This window comes from Lissotriton helveticus, chromosome 3_1, assembly GCF_964261635.1.
Source record: "Lissotriton helveticus chromosome 3_1, aLisHel1.1, whole genome shotgun sequence".
Lineage (NCBI taxonomy): Eukaryota > Metazoa > Chordata > Amphibia > Caudata > Salamandridae > Lissotriton > Lissotriton helveticus.
Genome location: NC_136061.1, coordinates 804,165,043 through 804,185,454, shown reverse-complemented (window position 1 = coordinate 804,185,454; position 20,412 = coordinate 804,165,043). Strand labels below are relative to the sequence as shown.

The 20,412-nt window shown below is 41.4% G+C and overlaps 1 protein-coding gene across 3 annotated transcripts in view; it reads left to right on the top strand.

Moving 5' to 3' along the window:
* ABCC8 (ATP binding cassette subfamily C member 8) overlaps positions 1–20,412 on the top strand; it is a 1,340,683-nt gene that overhangs the window by 306,589 nt on the left and 1,013,682 nt on the right. For all 3 annotated transcript variants that reach the window (XM_078681060.1, XM_078681061.1, XM_078681059.1), the window contains one exon: positions 19,736–19,924. In XM_078681060.1, coding sequence (XP_078537186.1) covers positions 19,736–19,924 — 189 coding nt within the window. The remainder of the gene's footprint in view (positions 1–19,735; positions 19,925–20,412) is intronic.

The window sequence follows — 20,412 nt, the reverse complement described above, 5'->3', positions numbered from 1 at the left end:
GGAGTAGAGGAGTGGTGGAGGCTACTTTTGCTGCAGTTGGCTACTCGCAGGATCCTGTTTGGCGATCGCTTTTGTGAGCACTGACCTTTGAATTTCAATTTTGATGCCGCTGTGGTTACCGCTGTGCCTTCTTACAGCGGAGCGGGGGCAGACTCGGTGGACTTGGCGGACCTGGCGTAGCTTCTGGGCATTGCTGGCGCCAGTCCTGTGGCGCACCTGGAGATCGTTGCCTGAGTGTTCAACAAGGCGAAGCCTCACCGAAGAGAAAGCACAGCAGTTTGCAGCAATGCCGCCGAAGGGCTCTCGTAACAAGCCTCGTGGACAGGAGGAAAATGCGGAGGCGGTGGAGAATATTGGAGCGGCTCCTCAGGTGAGGGGGAAGACGGCGCAAAACGGCAATATCAATTTTGCTACAAGTAAAGTCCAAAATGCTGTAGAGGCAGTTGACAATTCTGGAGTGGCTGCTCAGGTGAGGGGGAAGACGGCACAAAGCGCTGATATTAACTCTACTACGAGTAAAGCCCAGAAATCCGTCTTGGCGGATATCAAGTCAAAGGGTGCTCAGAGTGGAAAGAAAGTACCCGCATTTTTTGCCAACACTAAAGAAAAACAAAAAGAAAAGGAAAAGGGGAAAGTTAAAGAAGTGGAGAAGGCTGCAATGGCTGAAGCAGCGCTTGGTGTTAGTGGTGGTACCGGTGGCCCTATGGACTCAGTTAATGATCCTAATATTGAATATTCCGATAATAGGCTAAATACTGCACTGGATAGCACTACCGATACGCATTTGTCTGAGTTCTTTGATGGTTCTTGCTTCTATAGTTCTGAATGTGGACCATACGGATAGTGTATTGGATTCTCCTTTGACACAGCCAGCAAGGAGGGCCTGCAGTGGCCCTATCATGGAGGAAGTAGGGCAAGGTATATTAAATCCTGAAGCAGACTCAGAAGATTTTTATTCTCTCTCTGAGCAATCTATGTCTTCATGTGAGGACTTGGCTATACAATACTCTGCCCAGCTGTCAATAATGGAAGGTAGTGATCACAGCAGTTCATTGCTGGAGGAATTTGAGGAGGCAGAGGATGGACAGCCTAAGACGGTCGGAAAGTTGGATTTGTGTGCTAAAAAAGATCTTATTTTAAAACCATTGAGCCAAGAGGTCCTATAGGGATCAGGAGGGGCTGAGGGGGATGAGGTCTCTCTAGCTTTGATCTATCGTTCCATTATGCTGCATGGGGATGAAACGAGGGAAGAAAGCCAAAGTGTTCAGAATTCATGTCGCAAGCTTCAGAATTCAGTAAGACGGTTGGTCAAATCACATGCAGACTTTGTATCCCGATTTAATGAGGTAGAGGCTCGGATATCTACACTAGAAGATGAGGGACTGGGATCGCAAAATAGAACGTGCACATAGATTCCCTTTTAAAATTCGTTTGAGGCCTGGTCAGGAGACTAAACCGAGGGCGATGTTGGCATTATTTAATAGTTTCCTGGCACGGTAGGAGGTGTTTATGCATGCTAGACCTGATAAGAAGGGAAAAGTTGGTGATGTGGAGTTTGTTGTGCACCCAGATTTGTGTCAACGGTCTGTGGAGCTTCGCTGGCAATTTCGTTAATTGATCCCAGAGCTACAGTCTAAGGGGGCCTCAGCGTTCCTAATGTTCCCAGCTAAGCTGAAGGTAGTGCTTAAGGACCAAACACGTTTTTTCACCAGTATCGCCCCAGCAAAAGAATTTGTACGCTCTATATAGTTTAGGTATTTATATATGTTGAATTAGGTGGATCAGGGAGCTTACATGCTTACATGTTATGGTTAGGTACTTCTGCTTCTCTGTTACTTTTCTACCTCCCGCTTCATTCTACCTCGTTTTGAAACTTTATTTTCCGTTGTTATGATTGCTAAGGACTCTGCAGGGAAAGGCAAGGGGGCTTGGTAAGCTCGCATCTACAGGACTATGTGTCCTAAAGCCTTGTTAAAAGGGGGTGGAGGCCTTGAGGGGGTTAAGGGTGGGTGGAAGGTGGGCACTAGGGCAGCGATGGGTAGGGGGTTAGGGGGGATGAGCAGCACTTAGGGGGAGCAAAAAGGGAAAAAACTTCACAGCGGCAAGAAAATGCTTAAAGTGTAGGATACCGTTTTTTTGGGAACCAAAGGATAGGGAGCTTAGCTCTTGGAAGGTTGCATTGAGTGTTTGTGAATATAAAAAATAACAATGCCACGTGGTGGAATAAAAATCTGTTCACTGAATGTGTCAGGTCTCAACAATGTTGTAAAGCGACAAAAAGTGGCTGCAGAATTACAACACATTCGGTCAGATTTACTATGCATACAGGGAACCCATATACCTTGGGACAAGAGAGGCATTTTGAATGAATAGGGATTTTGATTAATATCTGCTTCCGGTCAAACTGGCATGATTCGAGGTGTAGCTATTTTAGCTAGACGTAATTTTGCTATTATTGGCCGAACATTGACGGATAAAAATGGGCGATGGGCAATAGTGGAATGTGGATTTGAGGGATATAAGATCACTCACTGCACCATTTATGGTTCTAATGTTGACAATGCGGGGATCTTAGTTGAATTAAGTACTGAATTAGCTACATGGCCGCATCCTTTGATCATCTGTGGTGATATAAATATACATTTAACTAGTCAAGCTTTACAGGATGGCCCCCAGAAATATAGTGGACGGAAGCCCAAGGTTTTTAAAGCACTTTACAATCTAACTTGCGACCATGGGTTGGTGGATGTTTGGGGTAAAATAAAGGAAAATGATAGCGGTTTCACTTTTTATTCTCACCCACACAAAAAATTAGTAAGATTAGATTATTTTTTTGCACCTACTTCATTGCTGGCTGAAGCACTAATCCAAGTTTATCCAAGGATTTCTTCTGATCATGCTCCAATTCTTTTTGAATTAGCTTTAATTGGGAGGAGACCCATATACAATTCTTTTATATTTGACACGAAATTGTGTTTAAACAAAGAATTTAAGGAACACATGGGAAATTGGATTAAGGGTTTCTTTGTAAACAATAATGGTACAGCATCCGTTATTACAGTTAGTGACACCTTTAAGGCTTGTTTTTGGGGGGAAGCCCTTATTTTTTTTTTATTTCAACAGAGGAAACTTAAATTGGAGCTAGCTCGACACTATGAGGCTCTGAGAGAGGCGGAAGGTGCTTTAACTAGTGGGATTGCTTCAGGTCAGAATGACATCTCTGGGTTATTGAATAGTGTTGCCAAACATCGTGCTAATGTTCTGGGGTTCTGGAGTGCTGAAAATGCTAGAAAACATCTGATATTTAAGCGGCAAAGTCATGAATTTGAGGAAACTATTGGGAAACTGCAACACCGAATGAAGGAATCTGCTCGAAATATTCCGGCATTGAGGGACTCGAATGGGGTGCTGCAGTCTGATCCTCAACAGATACTCTCGATTTCTCAGCAGTTTTATTCTACTCTGTATACTCAGCAGAGGGGATCTGTTGGGGATAAGAGTGTATTCTTTGAGGAGGGATTAAAACAATTGGATCCTTCTCTTGTGGAGCAATTTGATTGTCCGCTCCCTATGATGGAAACAGAAACTGCAGTTAAAAGTTTGGCTTTAGGGAAAGCGTCAGGGCCCGACAGGATCCCTGTGGAGGTTTATAGGTTGTTTTTGAATTTAATTAAAGATGAAATGTTAAAGGTTTTACAGTTGGCACAGTTAGGATATCCACCCAAATCATGGTCAGATGACACGATTGCGGTGTTTTGTAAAAAGGGCAAATCCCCGGAGCTAGCGGGATCATACCGTCCAATTTCTCTATTGAATTGTGACAATAACATTTATTCTAAAATCTTGGCCAATCGATTATCTAAAGTTATCACACCTCCGGTCTCACTAAATCAACATGGCTTTATCCCCCAATGAGGTATGATTGCACATGTGAATAAAGTTGTAACATTATTTGATATTGCAGGGGTAGAAAAGAGGGATTTAGCATTGATTTTATTGGACGCAGAGAAAGCGTTTGACCACGTGCAATGGGACTATATGTGGCAACTGCTGGCTAAAATCGGTTTTGGTAAAAAATGTATTGTAGCTTTGCAGGCGCTATATCGTGCCCCACTGCCAAAATATCTGTAATGGGTTTGTTATCCGATGCTGTGATTATAACTAGGGACACTCGGCAGGGCTACCCTTGTTCTCCTCTTTTATTTGCCCTTTATAATAATCCTTTTATAGAACAATTATCTCATAATATTTGCATTCCTCCATTTCGGGTTTTCGATTATGAATTTTCTGTTTTTGCTTACATGGACGACATAAACATGACCACGGTGAATCCTTCTCGTGTGATCAAGAAGAATGAGCGATTAGCCAAACAATTTGTCTTGATCGCTGGGTATAAACTTAATTAGTCGAAAACGCTAATTTTATGCTCTGATAGTATATTATGGATGGATGAGCGGATAAGAGGTGACCTATTTGGGTATAAAAATTCGAGCCTCTATGTCTGAATTGATGGATGCGAATTGGAATCTGCTTATCAATAAAGTGAAAGCTTCTTTGGATAGGTGGGGTCGTTTGTATTTTACAATATTTGGGTGCTGTAACATTATTAAAATGAATGTCCTGCCCAAGGTCCTTTATCTATTCCACTCAATACCCCTGGAAGTTTCAAAGGCTAGATTACAACATCTGCAATCAATTTGTGGAAAATTTATATGGAGCCCGGGTAGGCCCAGGCGTGCGATGAGATTTATGCCCTTGCCTCTTGAGAAAGGGGGTCTTGCAGTACCTGATTTTGCATTACATTTTGTTACATGTTTTGTTGAAAATGCGGGTGTTAATTACTGGGGAAGGAGCTATTAATAGCGCCACGGCACCTACAATCTTTGAAATCCTCATTGGCCCAATTGTGAGACTGTGTTTATTTACAGAAGTGGATGGCAGCTACTTCAAACAAACACGATTGAAAGTTCTGAACAGTGCTTTTAAAGTGTGGAAACATATCTGTAATTTGAATTCATTGGGGAAAATATCATACTACACGCCTCTGAATGCATTAAAACTTTTACCAGTAATATTTGGGGATAATATTTCTCAAGGTTGGAGAAGGAAAGGCATTAGGTATTTAGGGGAATTGTATTCTGCTAATGGGGTGTGTAAATCATTTGACGAATTAGCCTCACAATATGGTTTTCCCAAAGCACAGTTTTTTAAGTTCCTGCAAATTAGGGATTTTCTATTCCGGATTAATGTCAGTATGGGACCCGACTCGTTGTAGAGACGACAGCCTAAAATTGGAGTTTTATACCAGCTATTGCTTTCTAATAGACCAGATGATCTCGATAAATATGAGAGTAAATGGTCTAGAGAGTTGGGAGACCCAGATATTGTGATCAAGGAACTTATTGTAATGTCTAGAGAGTCACTAATGTCAGCAAATTAGAAAATTCAATTTATACTATACCCCCGCAAGGATGGCTAAATGGGGGGATGGGTATGACGGGAAATGCTTCCATTGCGGAGATGATAATGCAGATAGTATTCATATCTTTTTCAGATGCGACAAACTGCATAGATTTATTACAGATATAGAAAAGTTTTTGTCTCTGGTTATAAAGTTTCCTTTTACCATTACTCCCGCCATGATGTTATTGGGGAAGTTGCCTACAAGTAGACATTTGAATGTCTTATATCAACATCAATATATTTTTTTTTTCTATGACTGTTGCTTGTCTGTGTATTGCAGCTGAATGGCTGCAGAAAGATCCGCCATTATTTGAACACTGGCGAGCAAAAATGTATAATTTATACAAAGTGGAATGGGGTTTATTTTCTGTTAAAGGTCTCAGGAAGCGCCATATTGGTATAAATATTTGGGGTGTCTTTCGGGAATACTATGAGGGCTGAATCAAAATTAATTATCCATTATTTATTGTTTATTTTTGGACTATTGGTTTAAGCTGCCTCCCTTTGTTTGTTTGTATGTATTTGTATGTATTGGATACTGTATAAGGATTTATGTAATCTTGCACCTGTGAAATAAAAAAAAAAAGAACTGAGTTCCTCCTAATCTCGCCCCCCCCCCAACAAATCAGCCACCATTCTGGAATGGATGAAGAACCTAACAGCACTCCAAGGGCCATCGCTCATTGTCAAATCAGCGAAATCGCTAGGGGTGACACTGGACAGAAGCCTAAAAATGCAGAAGCATATTAGCGCCTCCACAACAGGAGGAAATTTTCACTTGAACACACTGCGAAAACTGAAACCCTTCTTGCAAGTAAACGACTTTAAACAAGCAGTTAAGGCCCTAGTAATCCCAAGAGTGGAATATGGGGCAGTAACCTTATGCGGCCTCCCCAAGTCATCAACAGCCCTGTTAGGAGCTGCTATCAATTCAGCGACGAGACTCATCACAGGATCAAAGAGAACCTCTCACATATCCGCAGACCTTAGAACACTCAATGGGCTACTGTTCAAAGCTAGAATTCACCTGAAAATAGCATGTATGACACACAAGGCCATGCAGCACAATTCCCCGAGCTGTCTAGCTTAAAAAACTGGTACTCTCTGCTGGTAACAGAGGTTCCAGAAGCTCGAAAAATCTCTTACTGAAACCCCAACAATTTGCCAAGAAAAAAACTTACAACAGGTCCTTCTCTGGAATGGCTCCCAGGATCTGGAATGCTTTGCCCACAGAAACAAGAACGAACCAATCCACTGATGCCTTAAAAAAATGAAGTGAAAGCATTTCTCATGGCCACGTTCACGTGAACTATTTACTTTTTACTAATTGTTAATTACTAGAATGTAGTATTGAGCACCGTATTTTAATTGATAGTTTCGTACTTCTGAGCCCCTCATATGAATCTTATCTTATTCACCTATAATTGTATTCTTCTGATTTTTCTTTTTTGCATGTCTTACTCTTGTTTCCAATTAATGACATGTAAAGCGCTCTGATACCCTATATAAAACCTTCAAAATAAAATTAAATACTTTGATCTCCCAAACGACTCTACTAAATTCTCCCTCATGTTATCTCTCCTTTGACTCATTACAAACCTTATTTTTCTACTCTGATTCTCATTCAGTCTAATCCCTTTCTGCAGGCTCTTCCCTCCTCCATCTCTCATTTACTCACCCACACCTCCGCTTGCTGCTATGATTTCCCAATTATCACGTCTGGTTTTCTTCCGTCTTCTATCCCTCCATTTCTCCATTCAATCAAACTAAAAGACTCACATGTCCTCTGCTCAAACTAACTTGTACCTCCCTACACAAATACTTACACTATACTCATATTTCCCTATATTAATCCCCCGTTAATCCTTTTTGGTTCCAGAATAGTGTGCTACTTGCCGATAAGCGAATCAACGCATTGTCACGGGTAGTAAGCGCTATATCAATACCATTACAATTACAATATACCTCTACCCCAGCTTACCCATTGGGCAACTGTGCACTGGCCAGCCGCGGCCCGTGGAGGAAGCGCGGTGGGGCAGGGAGGCGGTGCGGGGGAGGGGCAAGGTGGACAGTGGTAAACACCGGAATATGGACAATTGCAGGTGAGTAAACAATTTAAAAAATAAAACGAATTTCGTAGCCCGCGCTGCACCGCGGCTGGCACTGGCGGACAACACCAGCACCTTGAGCTGTAGGTCTTACCACAACCCTACTGTTTGGCAACAGATCACCCAAGATGAATGACTCGATTCTGGCACTGCAAGTATACACACCAATCACAGATTCCTCCAAATTAGGGGGCTAATGTGCCTCTGCTCGAACACCCTCTTCCAGGGATTGATGTACTCTTCTGTGCCCCTTTTGCGTTGTCCTTGCATACCTAGAACTCTATATCCAACTAATGGATCCACTGGCAGATTTCTCTGCTTTTCGGAACCCGGAGTCCTTGCCTTATGGTACCCATAACTACACCCAAAAATAGATCCATAGTTAGAAAAAAAGAACCATGAATCGTGGAATTCTCTTTTCTACTGGACAACACAGCACCTTGTGGTCTGACCCACTTGATGAAACAGACCCCGGTAAGATCTCTGACTTATCCGAGCTTACCTCCCCCTTCACCACATTCTCATGGAGCCTAAATAGTTCTCTACACCTCCTCCCGCCCATCTATTTGCAGACTACCATACCTTTGTTGCTGTACATCCCTTGGCCTCCATGAGGATCCCTAAAATGTTTCCTAAAAGCAAATCATCATGGCTAAGACCATACCTAAAAATATGCACTGCAGACAGGCAAACCAACACTAAGTGGCATCACTGTAATCAAAATACATTGGTTCCTTCTCTAAAAAGCTCTTTAATCATTTGGAAATTGTCTTACAAAATAGCCCGTGCTATTAAGGAAAAACATCTTGTTAAATAGGTTCCGAAATGAATCATATATGTTTTTGAATAGCCTTAAAACTGTAACTGGGTGAAAAAATCAAAGTAAAGAAGGTATGCAAATGAAACGTCACACAACTAATATTGCAACAAATTAATTGCAGAATTTTGAAAGTGTTGTTCAAATAGCTTACCTGGAAGTCATTGAAACAGAAAATCGCATGCTACAGTTCTGTTCTCAAAGAACACGTCATTCCAATGTGAACGCTCCAATCATTTGGATTAAAAATAGTCAGACTACAGAGAAGCAATCAGGATAGAGATTGAAAATTTAGTTTGTCCAATAAAGCGGTTTACAAGCTAAAACAGCTTTTTTTTCTTGCGATGAGAGAAAGAGAATGGCAGGTTAAACTGCACACACAGGCTGCAATGACCGACTTGAGACATGTTTTCAAGACTACGTAGGTGGGTGGCACAACAAGAGATGAAGGCCCACTGTAGCATTTAATTTATAGGCCCTGTGTATAGCAAGCATCTTCCATTTACTAGGGACTTACTAGCTATTTAGAGGTGTCAATTAGGAGTTGTCCTATTTTACCAAGTTTGAATGAGCGAGCACAAGCACTTTAGCACTGGTTAGCAGTGGTGAAGTGCACAGAGTCGTAAAGCCAACAAAAACAAATTCAGCAAAACAGGAGGGGTGAAGGCAAAATGTTTGGAGGAATACCACAACAAGGATGTTAGATCTAACAGTTTCCATTTACTACATCACTGTAATTAGTACTGGTGACATCGCCAAGTGCTAGGTCTACTCTTTGCACCATAGCTCCCAAACTTCATTTTGACATAATAGCAATAGAAATGAAAAATGTTCTTGATTACCCTGTGTTTGTATCATAAACATCTTCTAACCCATTATTCAGACTGAGAACGGGGTTCTGCATCTATTTCTGTTGAAATTGTGCTATCTCCAGCCCATACTAGGAAATCCAAAGCAGTGACTTTCTCTTCATGTTAATAAGCTGTTGTGAGTCACCTGTAGGGGCCACTGTAGTTCTCCCCAATTGGAGTACCAGGGAACAATTGAACCCTGTGTCTCTCAGATAAATAACCCTCCTTCTCCTGTTTTTAAACTGGACCATTCATATTGCATAGTCTTAGACGACAGACATTTAGATAATCATACACAATCTTTTGCTATACAAACAACACACTGTATGGATGTGATTAATAATATAGTCTGTAAAAAAATACAAAACAACCATGGATATTTTCAATGTTTTTTCTGGCAAAATCTAGCATCTGAAAGCAGAGATTGGACAGCCATCTCAGCACTTGGTATTCAGCAATGCTTTGCCCCTTTAGCGATGAGCTAAGAACAGTCCAGGACTTTTTGAAGCCTGTATAGTGTCAATTCTACATGATATTGACCCAGACGCTGATGATATCTACCTTATAGATGATGAACTATAAGAATTAAACTATAGCATTTCTAAGTGTCTTTTTTAAGGATATGAACTCGCACATGAGGGGAAAAGGTTTGCCCGTCACTTTTTGGAGAAGTGTGCACAAATGCAACCTCCAAATACATTAAAGAAACTGCAAACCTTATCAGGATTACTTTATTTTTGCAGAAAATACATTTCTGATTGTGCACAATGCATTAAACCCATCAATGAATTAATACACCCTGATTTTTCCAGTTCATATTGGACAGCAGAACGTACTGATACACTCAGATCTTTACAATCTGACTTACTTGTAACAAGTCACTTACATACACTTGTAATCCATATCTTACCGTGTGCAATTGGCTTTACCTATATCACTTTTAGCAAAGGTGAGACAATGCCGATGTGATATAAATCACATTAAAATTCCACTGTGGATATGCGTTTTGCTTCAAATATAAAAATACTGACTGCTATGCAGATGGCAATTCTTAAGGAACCGCATATTGAACAGGGGAAATGCATTATTGTCATTACTCTAGTGCCAGCCTTAGAGGCTGTCACGAAGGCTAACATTTCTAAGGCTAACGCCCTCCATCATCCTTAACAGCTGTTGATGTAGACTTTGTCTTTGACCTGTCTTTACAGGCACAAGAGTTTTTGCAGAATGAGAATGTTTACCCCATACCCACCTCTGTCTTACCTCTTGAACAGTACAAATATATTTTTACACTGATGGTTCAGCCCAGCCTGCAATTGGCTCCAAACAGCAATATTCAGCAGCATGCGCCGCCGTTGTTGGTGTTTTGTTGGACGTAAAATTCCAACCTCAAAAAACTTGCACCCAGTCCTTAGGGAACTGCACTGTAGTACTGTTGGCTGAACTGAAAGCATTACTTCCTGCACTTGAACATATGGATCCTGAATTCCTCACACTTCTTGTGCGTAATTTGTATTACTGTGTGCAGTCTTTCGATGATCATTCACATTTTTGGGGACATAATGGATTCAAAGACTCTAAACGCAATACATTCAAGCATAAATTACTTTGGGTTGAAGTGACGAACCTAAAAAGATAGGTTACCAAAGGCTCATTATATATATATACATTGAGTCATCAGCATGCAGGAGCACACGTTGTAGGAATTTCTTTGGCTGATGAAACGGCCAAATCAGCAGTTGCGACTGCAACTGCTGCTGCAATTATTCATTCTAAAGCAACAATAGACTCTGATATATTGACTGTTGTTAGTGCTAATAAAGACAGCACCCCTTTACCCAAAGGTTTTCCATCGGAATACACTTACCACTTAAGTGGCCAAAACATTCCTTTTGTAAACATTCCAGGAGCTGATGATCATTTGATTCCCAACAAAGACCACAGGATAGCCTTAGTGATAGTTGCACATGAAGGTGCTGCTTCTGCAAATGCTCTTGTGGCGGCCACAATTTAATTACTACAGCAACGTTATTGGTGGCACTGCTTAACTCAACAGGCCAAGAAGCATGTCCTTTGTTGTGACATTTGTTCACAAATTAAAGCCTCCACTGTGGCACGTCCGCCGCAGACACACATGCTAATGTCTAATAAGCCCTTTGGCTGCATTTGTTTGACCACTGAGATCCTCTCATTTCAGATTCTGCGTTTAAGTTAGTCGCAGTTAATTATTGCTCCAGACTACTTTGGGTTTGGCCTCAGCATTTTTTTTGACGTTTGCAATGTTATTAATACTTTGCACATCTTTATCGGAACACATGCATGTCATCCATTCCACTCGAATCACTTCCAAAATGTATCAGGATACTATGGCTTCCCTGGGTGTACAGGTGCATTATTATTCTTTATATAGACCCAAGGACAAAACTGTTGTGGAGAGGATGATCTTTAACTTAAAGCAGTCTTTAACAGCTGGAGTATTTGGCACAGGGCATGGGTGGAGCCACCACATATATGGGGTACAGTGAGCCCTTAACAATCTCCTTAAAAGATATCTGGGAGGCCGGACCCCATTACCAGCTCCTTTTTGGAATCAATATGCACATTACCTACCTTGACTGTCCAGACATTGTGGCGCAAGCCACATCATTTGATGTAAATGATCGCTGTGGTGTCTTACAGGATCTACAAAACTTCTGTGACACCCAATCCAACAAGCAGTTGAAGACGTCTGCCTCTGCAGTAATCAAGGAGGAAGCAGAACCCTCTGACTGAATGATAAAAGTTGGTGATCGCGTTCGATAGAAGCTAGAGGTTAAGAAGGAGTGTGGCTCAATATACCGAGCACTGGTGCCAGTCCTTGGCATTCAAAGAACAAGAACTGTAACCTTGCCACCACTTCCTGGTTCTATAGACAATTGTTCTGCCTCTATTGATCACATCAAATTACATCATGTGACCGATTCTCAACAGTAGGCCACAAGGAGTCCTTGATGGTCTCCTAAGTCCCCTAGCTACCATAGAGGAAATTACACCTCAGCTCATGAGCACCACCGGCAATGTTTCTCCCGGGGAAGGGGTTAGAGAATTCATTACAGTTAATTTCTGTATTCACTACAACTGCCAGCAACACGACTGAAGTGAGTACTGTCCTTACTACTGCATCTTCTGCAGCTGATGTCGTATATACAAATCCACCTTTTTTTAATCCACCTCTTCTGTATTTTTCTGGTCCTGTTGCAGTACCTGAGGCTCCACTTTTTCAACAAACTGCTTATGGGAATTATGTGGGTTGTGATGATTTTTCTACTGACTCTTTCGACAGGTCATCTGTTTTAAACACTCCTCCGGCATGGATCTGTGTTTTCTTGTCATGGCTGAAACGCAATTATTTTATCCCACTTTTGATATGTGTTTGGATAACACTTTACTTGGTTTTTCTATTCCTGTGGACTGGTTTTGTGACAGCATTTTTCTTACTGATTAATGGTCACTATCTTCTAGAACGCTCTGCTACAGAACTGGTCGACGGTGTACTGGCCCCCACACTTCTTCACATAAGCTAAAAAGAGACTTGTCCCGCTGGAAAATTTCATCTGTCACAGTAACTGAAGGAATTGTTGAGGATAAAGTTCCTAACAATGTACTTGGTCCTACGGATATCCTGCAGATACCATATGTGTTTAGGGTTTTTATGGAGATATGATTGTACGTGGGTTACATGCATATGATTGGGATGTTGAAACAGTAAACTCTATGCTCTTGGACCTGGAAAATTATACTGTTTTTCAATAAGAGGACTTTTCCGTTAATTGTGCTAACTATGCAGAAATGTTCTTTTGTCACCATTATGGAAATCATTATTTGCATCGAGCTAATGTTCAACACACACTTACTAATTACACACAATGGGAACATTGTCAAACTCCCCCACAAAGAAGTTCCAAAACATACAAAGATAAATGTACATATTTTTCAGGATATAACACATCTGACCAATATCCTTTCATTTCAAACTTGAAAAGTTACGTGCTTTCACAAAATAAGCTAATAAATACAGACTCTGTTGTGACCCAATTGTCAATAAAAGGCTACAACTATTGGAAAGATACAAGTGACATGTAGTCCATTTGGGGTACCAAACCTTGGCTAAAAGAAGAACAAAGGAAGGTTAGGGCCTTAGAGTGCAAATGGCGTATGAACTATGAAGAAATGGATCATAACAACTATAAAGCCGCACGCCGCCGATATCATGGGATGATAAAAACTGCAAAAAAAGATTACTATACTGAGGCCATAACCAAAAGTAATAACAAACAGAAGGACATTTTTAAAATAGTTAATACCTTTATTAACCCAAAAACTATGCAGAAAAACATTCCCCCTTCCCAGAACTTATGTAACATAATAGCAGATTTCTTTGAGGAAAAAATTCAAAAAATCATAAAGGATTTTTCCCATCCATTACCGTATAAGGAGCCAGCAAACCGAGCCGTTACAACAACTACTTCCCTCATGGCCATCTTTCGTTCGGTTAGCCTAGAGGAATCTCGGGCAGAAATTTTAAAGATTAAATCAGGTTCCCCTTTTGATCCCTGCCCTCCCTTTGTGCTTCACATAATGGTGGACATTGTCAACCCCATCATAAATAGCATTATCAACTCCTCACTCAATCTTGGCTTAGTCCCTGAAGAATGGAAACTTGCAGCAGTGAAGCCCCTACAGAAAAAACAATTACCAGACCCAACAACTCTGACAAATCTGCGACCCATCTCCCTGCTCCCAGCTCTCTGCAAATTAACATTGAAATCCGTGAATAGGCAGCTCACCGCCTTTTTGGAGGCCAATAATATATGGAACTCTAACCAAGCTGGTTTTAGGTCTCAACATTAGACGGAATCAGCCCTGATTTTCACTTCTGAAACTCTAAGGGCTGCAATGGATCAGAGAAAGAAGGCGGTCCTGGTGCTGCTAGACCTGTCCGCGGCGTTTGATACGGTCTCAAATGTCATCTTGGTGAACCGTTTAGCCACGGCAGGGATAGCTGGGAATGTGCTGGGCTGGCTAAAAAGCTTCTTAGCAAACAGGCGACAAGTGGTCACCTTAGGTCAGTTTAGGTCTGAAGAAAAACGGCTCACTTCGGGAGTGCCTCAGGGCTCCTGTCTGAGCCCGACACTTTTTAATGTATATATGGCCCCCCTGATCGCACTCATCAACACCATTTCATATGTGGATGATACGTAGCTCATCCTGATGATGGAAGATGACACCGATGAGGCTGAAAGGAAGCTTAAAAACTGCCTAAAAGCCACATTCCAATGGATGAGCGCGAACCATCTTAAATGCAACTCAGGGAAAACAGAGATCGTGCCATATGGAAAGGGGAATCTGTTTAACCCCTCATTATGGTGGCCGGAGGATGCTACCATCCCCCCAAACACCATCCTGTCAGCCCGAAATCTAGGGATCAGATTCGATTCCTCTCTGACTTTTAAACATCAAGCAGTGGCGGTGGCAGGGACATGTTTCGGCATCATAAAAGGGCTCAGAAAATTCTTTGACCTAATACCACTCCCGGCACGTAAAATGGCTGCAGTAGCACTTATAACATCACGTCTTGACTACTGCAACAGCCTATATGCAGGGACAAACAGGATGGTCTGCCACAAACTGCAAATGGTACAACATGCAGTGGCAAGACTGGTGCTAGGATGGAACAGAAGAACTTCAGCCACAGCAGCAATTGACATACTACATTGGCTGCGGATCCATAAATGGGTCCTTTTCAAAGTCCTCCTAATCACCTTCAGGGCCTTCCATGGGAAAGGACCCAGCTACATTCGGAGCATGTTCAGACACTACATTCCCTCGCGTAACCTGAGATCCCAAAAAGCTAACCTCCTCACCATCCCTAACTTCAAACTGAAAACGAGAGGAGGAAAGGCTCTGGCAGTCTTGGGTTCCAAGGACTGGAACCTTCTCCCACCGTCCCTTCGCCAAATTGGATCAGAAACAGATTTCAGAAAGACCCTAAAAACATGGATATACAACCTATCCGACACCATGTGTAAAAGCTTAATCTGAATATGCAGATTTCCTACTACCATCAGCTAGACTCCCCACTTTCGGCCTATCCTGTCTAAAGTGCCAAGATGCTCCTTGGAGTGAAGGCCGCGCTATATAAGAACTTTTTACATTTACATGTATAAGTTCAGGGGACAAAAACCTTGTTCTGAGCCTGTTTAATTCCAACATAAATTATTTTGTTAAATGACCCCATTCAACAAACCGCGTGTCTAAGATTAGCTCAAATTAAAGATATAAATGCACCAACAATTCCTTCAGTTGCCCACTTTGATAATTAGCAACATTTAACAAATTTTACTGCTGAACAACTAAATAGTATGTTACAGATTGGTACATTTTACACCACACCTTCAGATCCCCATGGGTGGTTATTGTGGCCTCTGGATACAAATGGTTGTCATATAAAAAAAATTAATTCTACATCGGGGTTCAAGCTAGCTGACTTGGCCCTCGGTATTTCCAATCACAACACTCAGGAATTATTACTACCTATTCAGTGGGGAAATTTGTATCAACAATGGTTAGAGCGCTCCACGTTATCTGCAGTGAAACAATATCATTCTATTCTCTTGGCGGACATGGACCTATCTGCCTTCCTATTGGGTCGTACGTCTTTGTGTACTAAATGATTTATTTATGCTGCATATATTGAAATTTTGAAATTGTCCCAAATGGTAGCTGCCATGTGTCTAAGTCAAATTTACCAAGTTAATTCGGATAAAGTGCTTGCTGTTGTTGATAATAGTTTTAATATGTTGTCTTCTAATTTGAATAACAATGTGTCATCTGTTATTCATATCATGCAAAGTGACATGTCTACATTGTGCCATGAGCAAAGGCAGTGTAAATTCATAATGCAGTTTAGCTGGACCATTCAGACCCTTGAGAATGGCCGTGTCCCTTGACATTACCTTAATTCCAGCCACCTGTTCAAACCTTTTAATTTGACACATAAACAACGATTCATGGCAAATAAAGTAGCAGCCTATACACTGTCACATCTTGAGAAGTTAGAACAGCTCCCTTTCACTATACAGAAATTCCTTACGCTCTATGGTTAATGCATTGTATAATATCTTTTCCAATTCCAGCATTTCAATTCACAGCATGCATAAAACATTTCCCTGTCAGTAGATATGAGCACCTAGGAGGCAGCTTCATTCATGAGTTATAGTCACTCCATTTATTTTCTTACCTCTGTAAATGTGCCAATAAAGAAGTCTTTTTACTGGAAGAAATGTGACTGTTCTGTGGGACATGCACTAGTTTGAAAACATGTTAGCATTCATTGTGCATGTAACGCGTTGGAAGCAAATTTGGCCTTTTAGCTCAAAGTAATACCAACCTCTGCAGTACTCTCACTTATTACAGCCCTTTATTTAGTATTAAGTGATTAATACTGCTGTGGGGTGTGCGCTGGGATCACATACATTTTATAGATTTCCCATCGATGACCTGCTCTAACAACGTCCTCTTCCCTCCCACCCAATGGCGTATGGATAGTTCACTGTGGCCTTTCATTCCAAATTTGAAGGCAGATTTTAACAAGCTAGGCAGACTCAAAGCACCATTGTTTCAAAAGGAAGTAGCACTAACATCTTCTCTAGAATCATGTGAATTACAAGTCGCAAGGTTATCCAGTGAAATACAGTCCTTGTTTAACATTAACCTCCCATTACATTTTGGCTAATTAATCCATCGCATTTTTAATGCATCTAATGCGGCTAGCCTTGCTCACTTTTTTAAAGTTGTTGGTTCCGGCTTAGTCAGTTCCTTCCAAACAAGCTTTGGAGTAATACCAGCTTTATTCATTCCCTTTTTACAACTGTGTTCAGGGGTTTCCTGCTGTTGTTATTCCTCACTTGCGGCATTTTTATACTATTTTTGCTCTTCCGCAATGGATGTTGCATTTGCAAGCCCACCTGAACTACCATTGCTCCAGTTGTGCCATGAGCACATACTTCGATTCTTTGCTCCAGGAATTGGACCTTGATTGGTTTACCTGCTTACAACCTGTGTTTCACTGTCTCTGGTGACCCTTTGAATGGGCACTAGATGTTTGCCTGGCTCTGTCGACGCCAGCTCCCATGGACATAGACCTGATGATGAGTCCATTAGCAACCCATTTTCAAAGTTGTCCTATGGACCTATGGCTCCTTCAGAATACAAGTTATGAGCCATTTCTTTCAGCGGAAACAAGTGATTCAGCACATTGACTATTAACAACTAGCTTGAATAACACAGATGCGGATTACCCCGTCACTTTCTCAGCATCCACTGAGATGGATGATCATTTCTGTTCTTTTGGACTGGTGGAATGGGCTCTCAACCAATCATCATCTGCGGAGACAGAATCAGTTCTGGATTAATTGGCATTTGAACTTGCGAAAGACATCATGAATACCTCAACACACTTTAGTTTGGCTATCTTTTCGAAATTGACATGTTACTTTTTTATTATGATTATAATCCATTTTATAGCATGCTCATTTGCACATCTTTGAACTCGCTTAACTTGTTGCTTTCTATTTTAGTTATTCAATTAGTTGTTACGTTACTGTCCCTACCAAAGGGCGGGTAGTTGTGAGTCCCCTGTAGGGCCAACTGTAGTTCTCCCCTGTGTTAGCCTAACTGCACAAGTTGTAGGCTGCTTTTGCTTTGCACATGTTACGAGGTAACACGTTTGTTTTTGTGGCACACAATTATTCTACAAATAGGCTGCAAATGTTTTGTTATTCAGCTCCTCTGCTGGGATTCACTATGAACATTTCATACAAGGTCAAATAACATTGTGCCCTGTTTTTCTCTGTGGTCAGACACTAACACCTAGACATAATATAGAGACCCAGCTGCTGTTTTCGAGCATGGTATTTCTTATCATATAAGTTGAGGCTTGCCATTTTGAAAATAGAGAGAAGAATTTCTAGAAGAGGAAAGGTCCAGAGAGGAGCGCACCAGCTCTGCGCAATCTGAAAGGCAGACCAGCTACCGGCAGATAACATGTATGTGGCCAGTTACTACTCCCAGAGAACACTTCTATAGCAGTTTGAGGCAGATACGCCATTAACGATGATAGGGCTTTTCATTGTGTATGGTTTATTAGTAATGCCTAATTGCGCTGCTAAGTTTTGTATGTTTCCTAGTTACAGCACAGTTGCTTCATAATAGAGCACAATAGTTTCAATTAATATTGTAAACTGTTCTCGTGTCTCCTTTCTGTTTATTATGCACATGCATGAGTGAAAGATCAAAAGGTGATGATCCGGGGTTTTCTGAGGGGACTAGAGTGTTGTGTTCTGGGGTGCCAACTTACCTGTTACTCTGGGAAGGTTATGAGGGCAGCTTAGGCATTATGAAGTAGCCAGAAGTTTGGCCCATAGGTACTGATGTGGTATGGTGGCGGTCCATGGACCGCCAGACTGGCGTTTCACCTGCCGTATTACAACTACGGTGGTGGGACTGCCACAGGACGTACGCAAACGCCAGGGATCCCGCGGCAGGGGTACAGCAGTGTGAGGCTGTGACTGTGCCGCTGTAGCACCATCAAGCATATTAGGAATTTCCACACTGCAACCTTTTTCATGGCTGTGAGCCTGCCATTAAAAGGGTAGCAGTGAGGAAACTAGGGGGGTCCTGTTGGACCTGTGCACGGGTTTGCATGCAAGGGGCACACATTGTGCTCCCCTGTATTTTTGCACCCCCTGTTCCTGCATGAACAGAAATACACTTTTTGTCTGTGCAGGAACAGGCTGTGGCCCTCCTACGGTGGTGTGTTTCTACGGCTCTCCTATTAGTCTTAGAAAAGCACTGCTGCCACAGGACCACCTACCATGATTACCGCTAATAATCTGGCAGGCGGGCTGACTACAGGTTTAGCGGTCTTGGAGCAAGGCGCTGGTGTGGCGGCCTGCTCTAAGACCACAGAACTTGTAATCAGGCCCTTAGTTCCTAAATAATGATGTTCTGTGATCCCAGGCATAGTTCTGTTCCCAAATAGAATTCCTGCCTTAAAGCTATACTGATCACAACTCATACACAAACTTATAGATGTTCCGAGATTATGCACGTATGGTAGTCAGCCCAGTTTCAACAAAATCAGTGCATGGACCTCTTCTGAGACTGTTATTTGTTGTTGAAATGGTCCTTCTCTTTTTTAGCAATAAGACTGCAACAACTTTCTGGTTTCTACTGAAAAAATAAATATTCCCTTTGGTGGTGTTTTATCAGTTAAAATTGGTTTTAGCTCAAAACCAGAAACTGTAAAAATGGTCATATCATACCTAGTAATTCATTTTAGTGTTCTACTTCTAAGGCAAATATTTTATGCTGGATTGACAATATGCAAAATCCAAGTGAGTTTAGTTAATATCACGATTTCGCTTTACATTTCTGTTTATATTTTTGTTTGACAGAGTAAAAGGTCTCCATCTCCACAAGGTTCAAAATCCATCTGGTTTGCACTGTGTCACGCGTTTGGGAGACCACTTATTCTCAGCAGCGTCTTCCGTGTCCTGGCGGATTTGCTGGGATTTGCAGGCCCACTGTGCATTTCTGGAATAGTTCATCATCTAAGCAATGAGAACAAGACCTTCACTCCACAGGTAATTTCTGAAATAATTTAATTTCCTTTATTCTCCTCTTCTTTGGTGTTATGATTAAAATTATATACGTTTATCCTACTGTGCTCAATGTTAGGTACAAACGTCACAGGTATGACATGTTTAATTATTAGCAAATTTGTAGGTACTAGAGAAGGCAAAAGTAGGTACCAGCCGATGTCTTTATCTGTCTCACTTATATTTGGCATCGACTACAAAGCAAATTTGTTATTGATATTAAAAAAGGTGATATTTTCGTCCAACCTCATGGCCATGGAACACATTTTATGGTCTCACCGAAGAATGTGTTGAGTTAAATGACACAAAAATATAGTATTTCAGATGCACTTAAATTGTTTAATGAAAGATTTATGAACAGGAGCAATTATGACTGTGAAAATAAGTACGATTCTCCAAGTGCTCATTTGATGACCTCTCTTAGCATAATCCATGTTCTTAAAGATGAAGTCGGAGAGAGGCTGCACCAATGC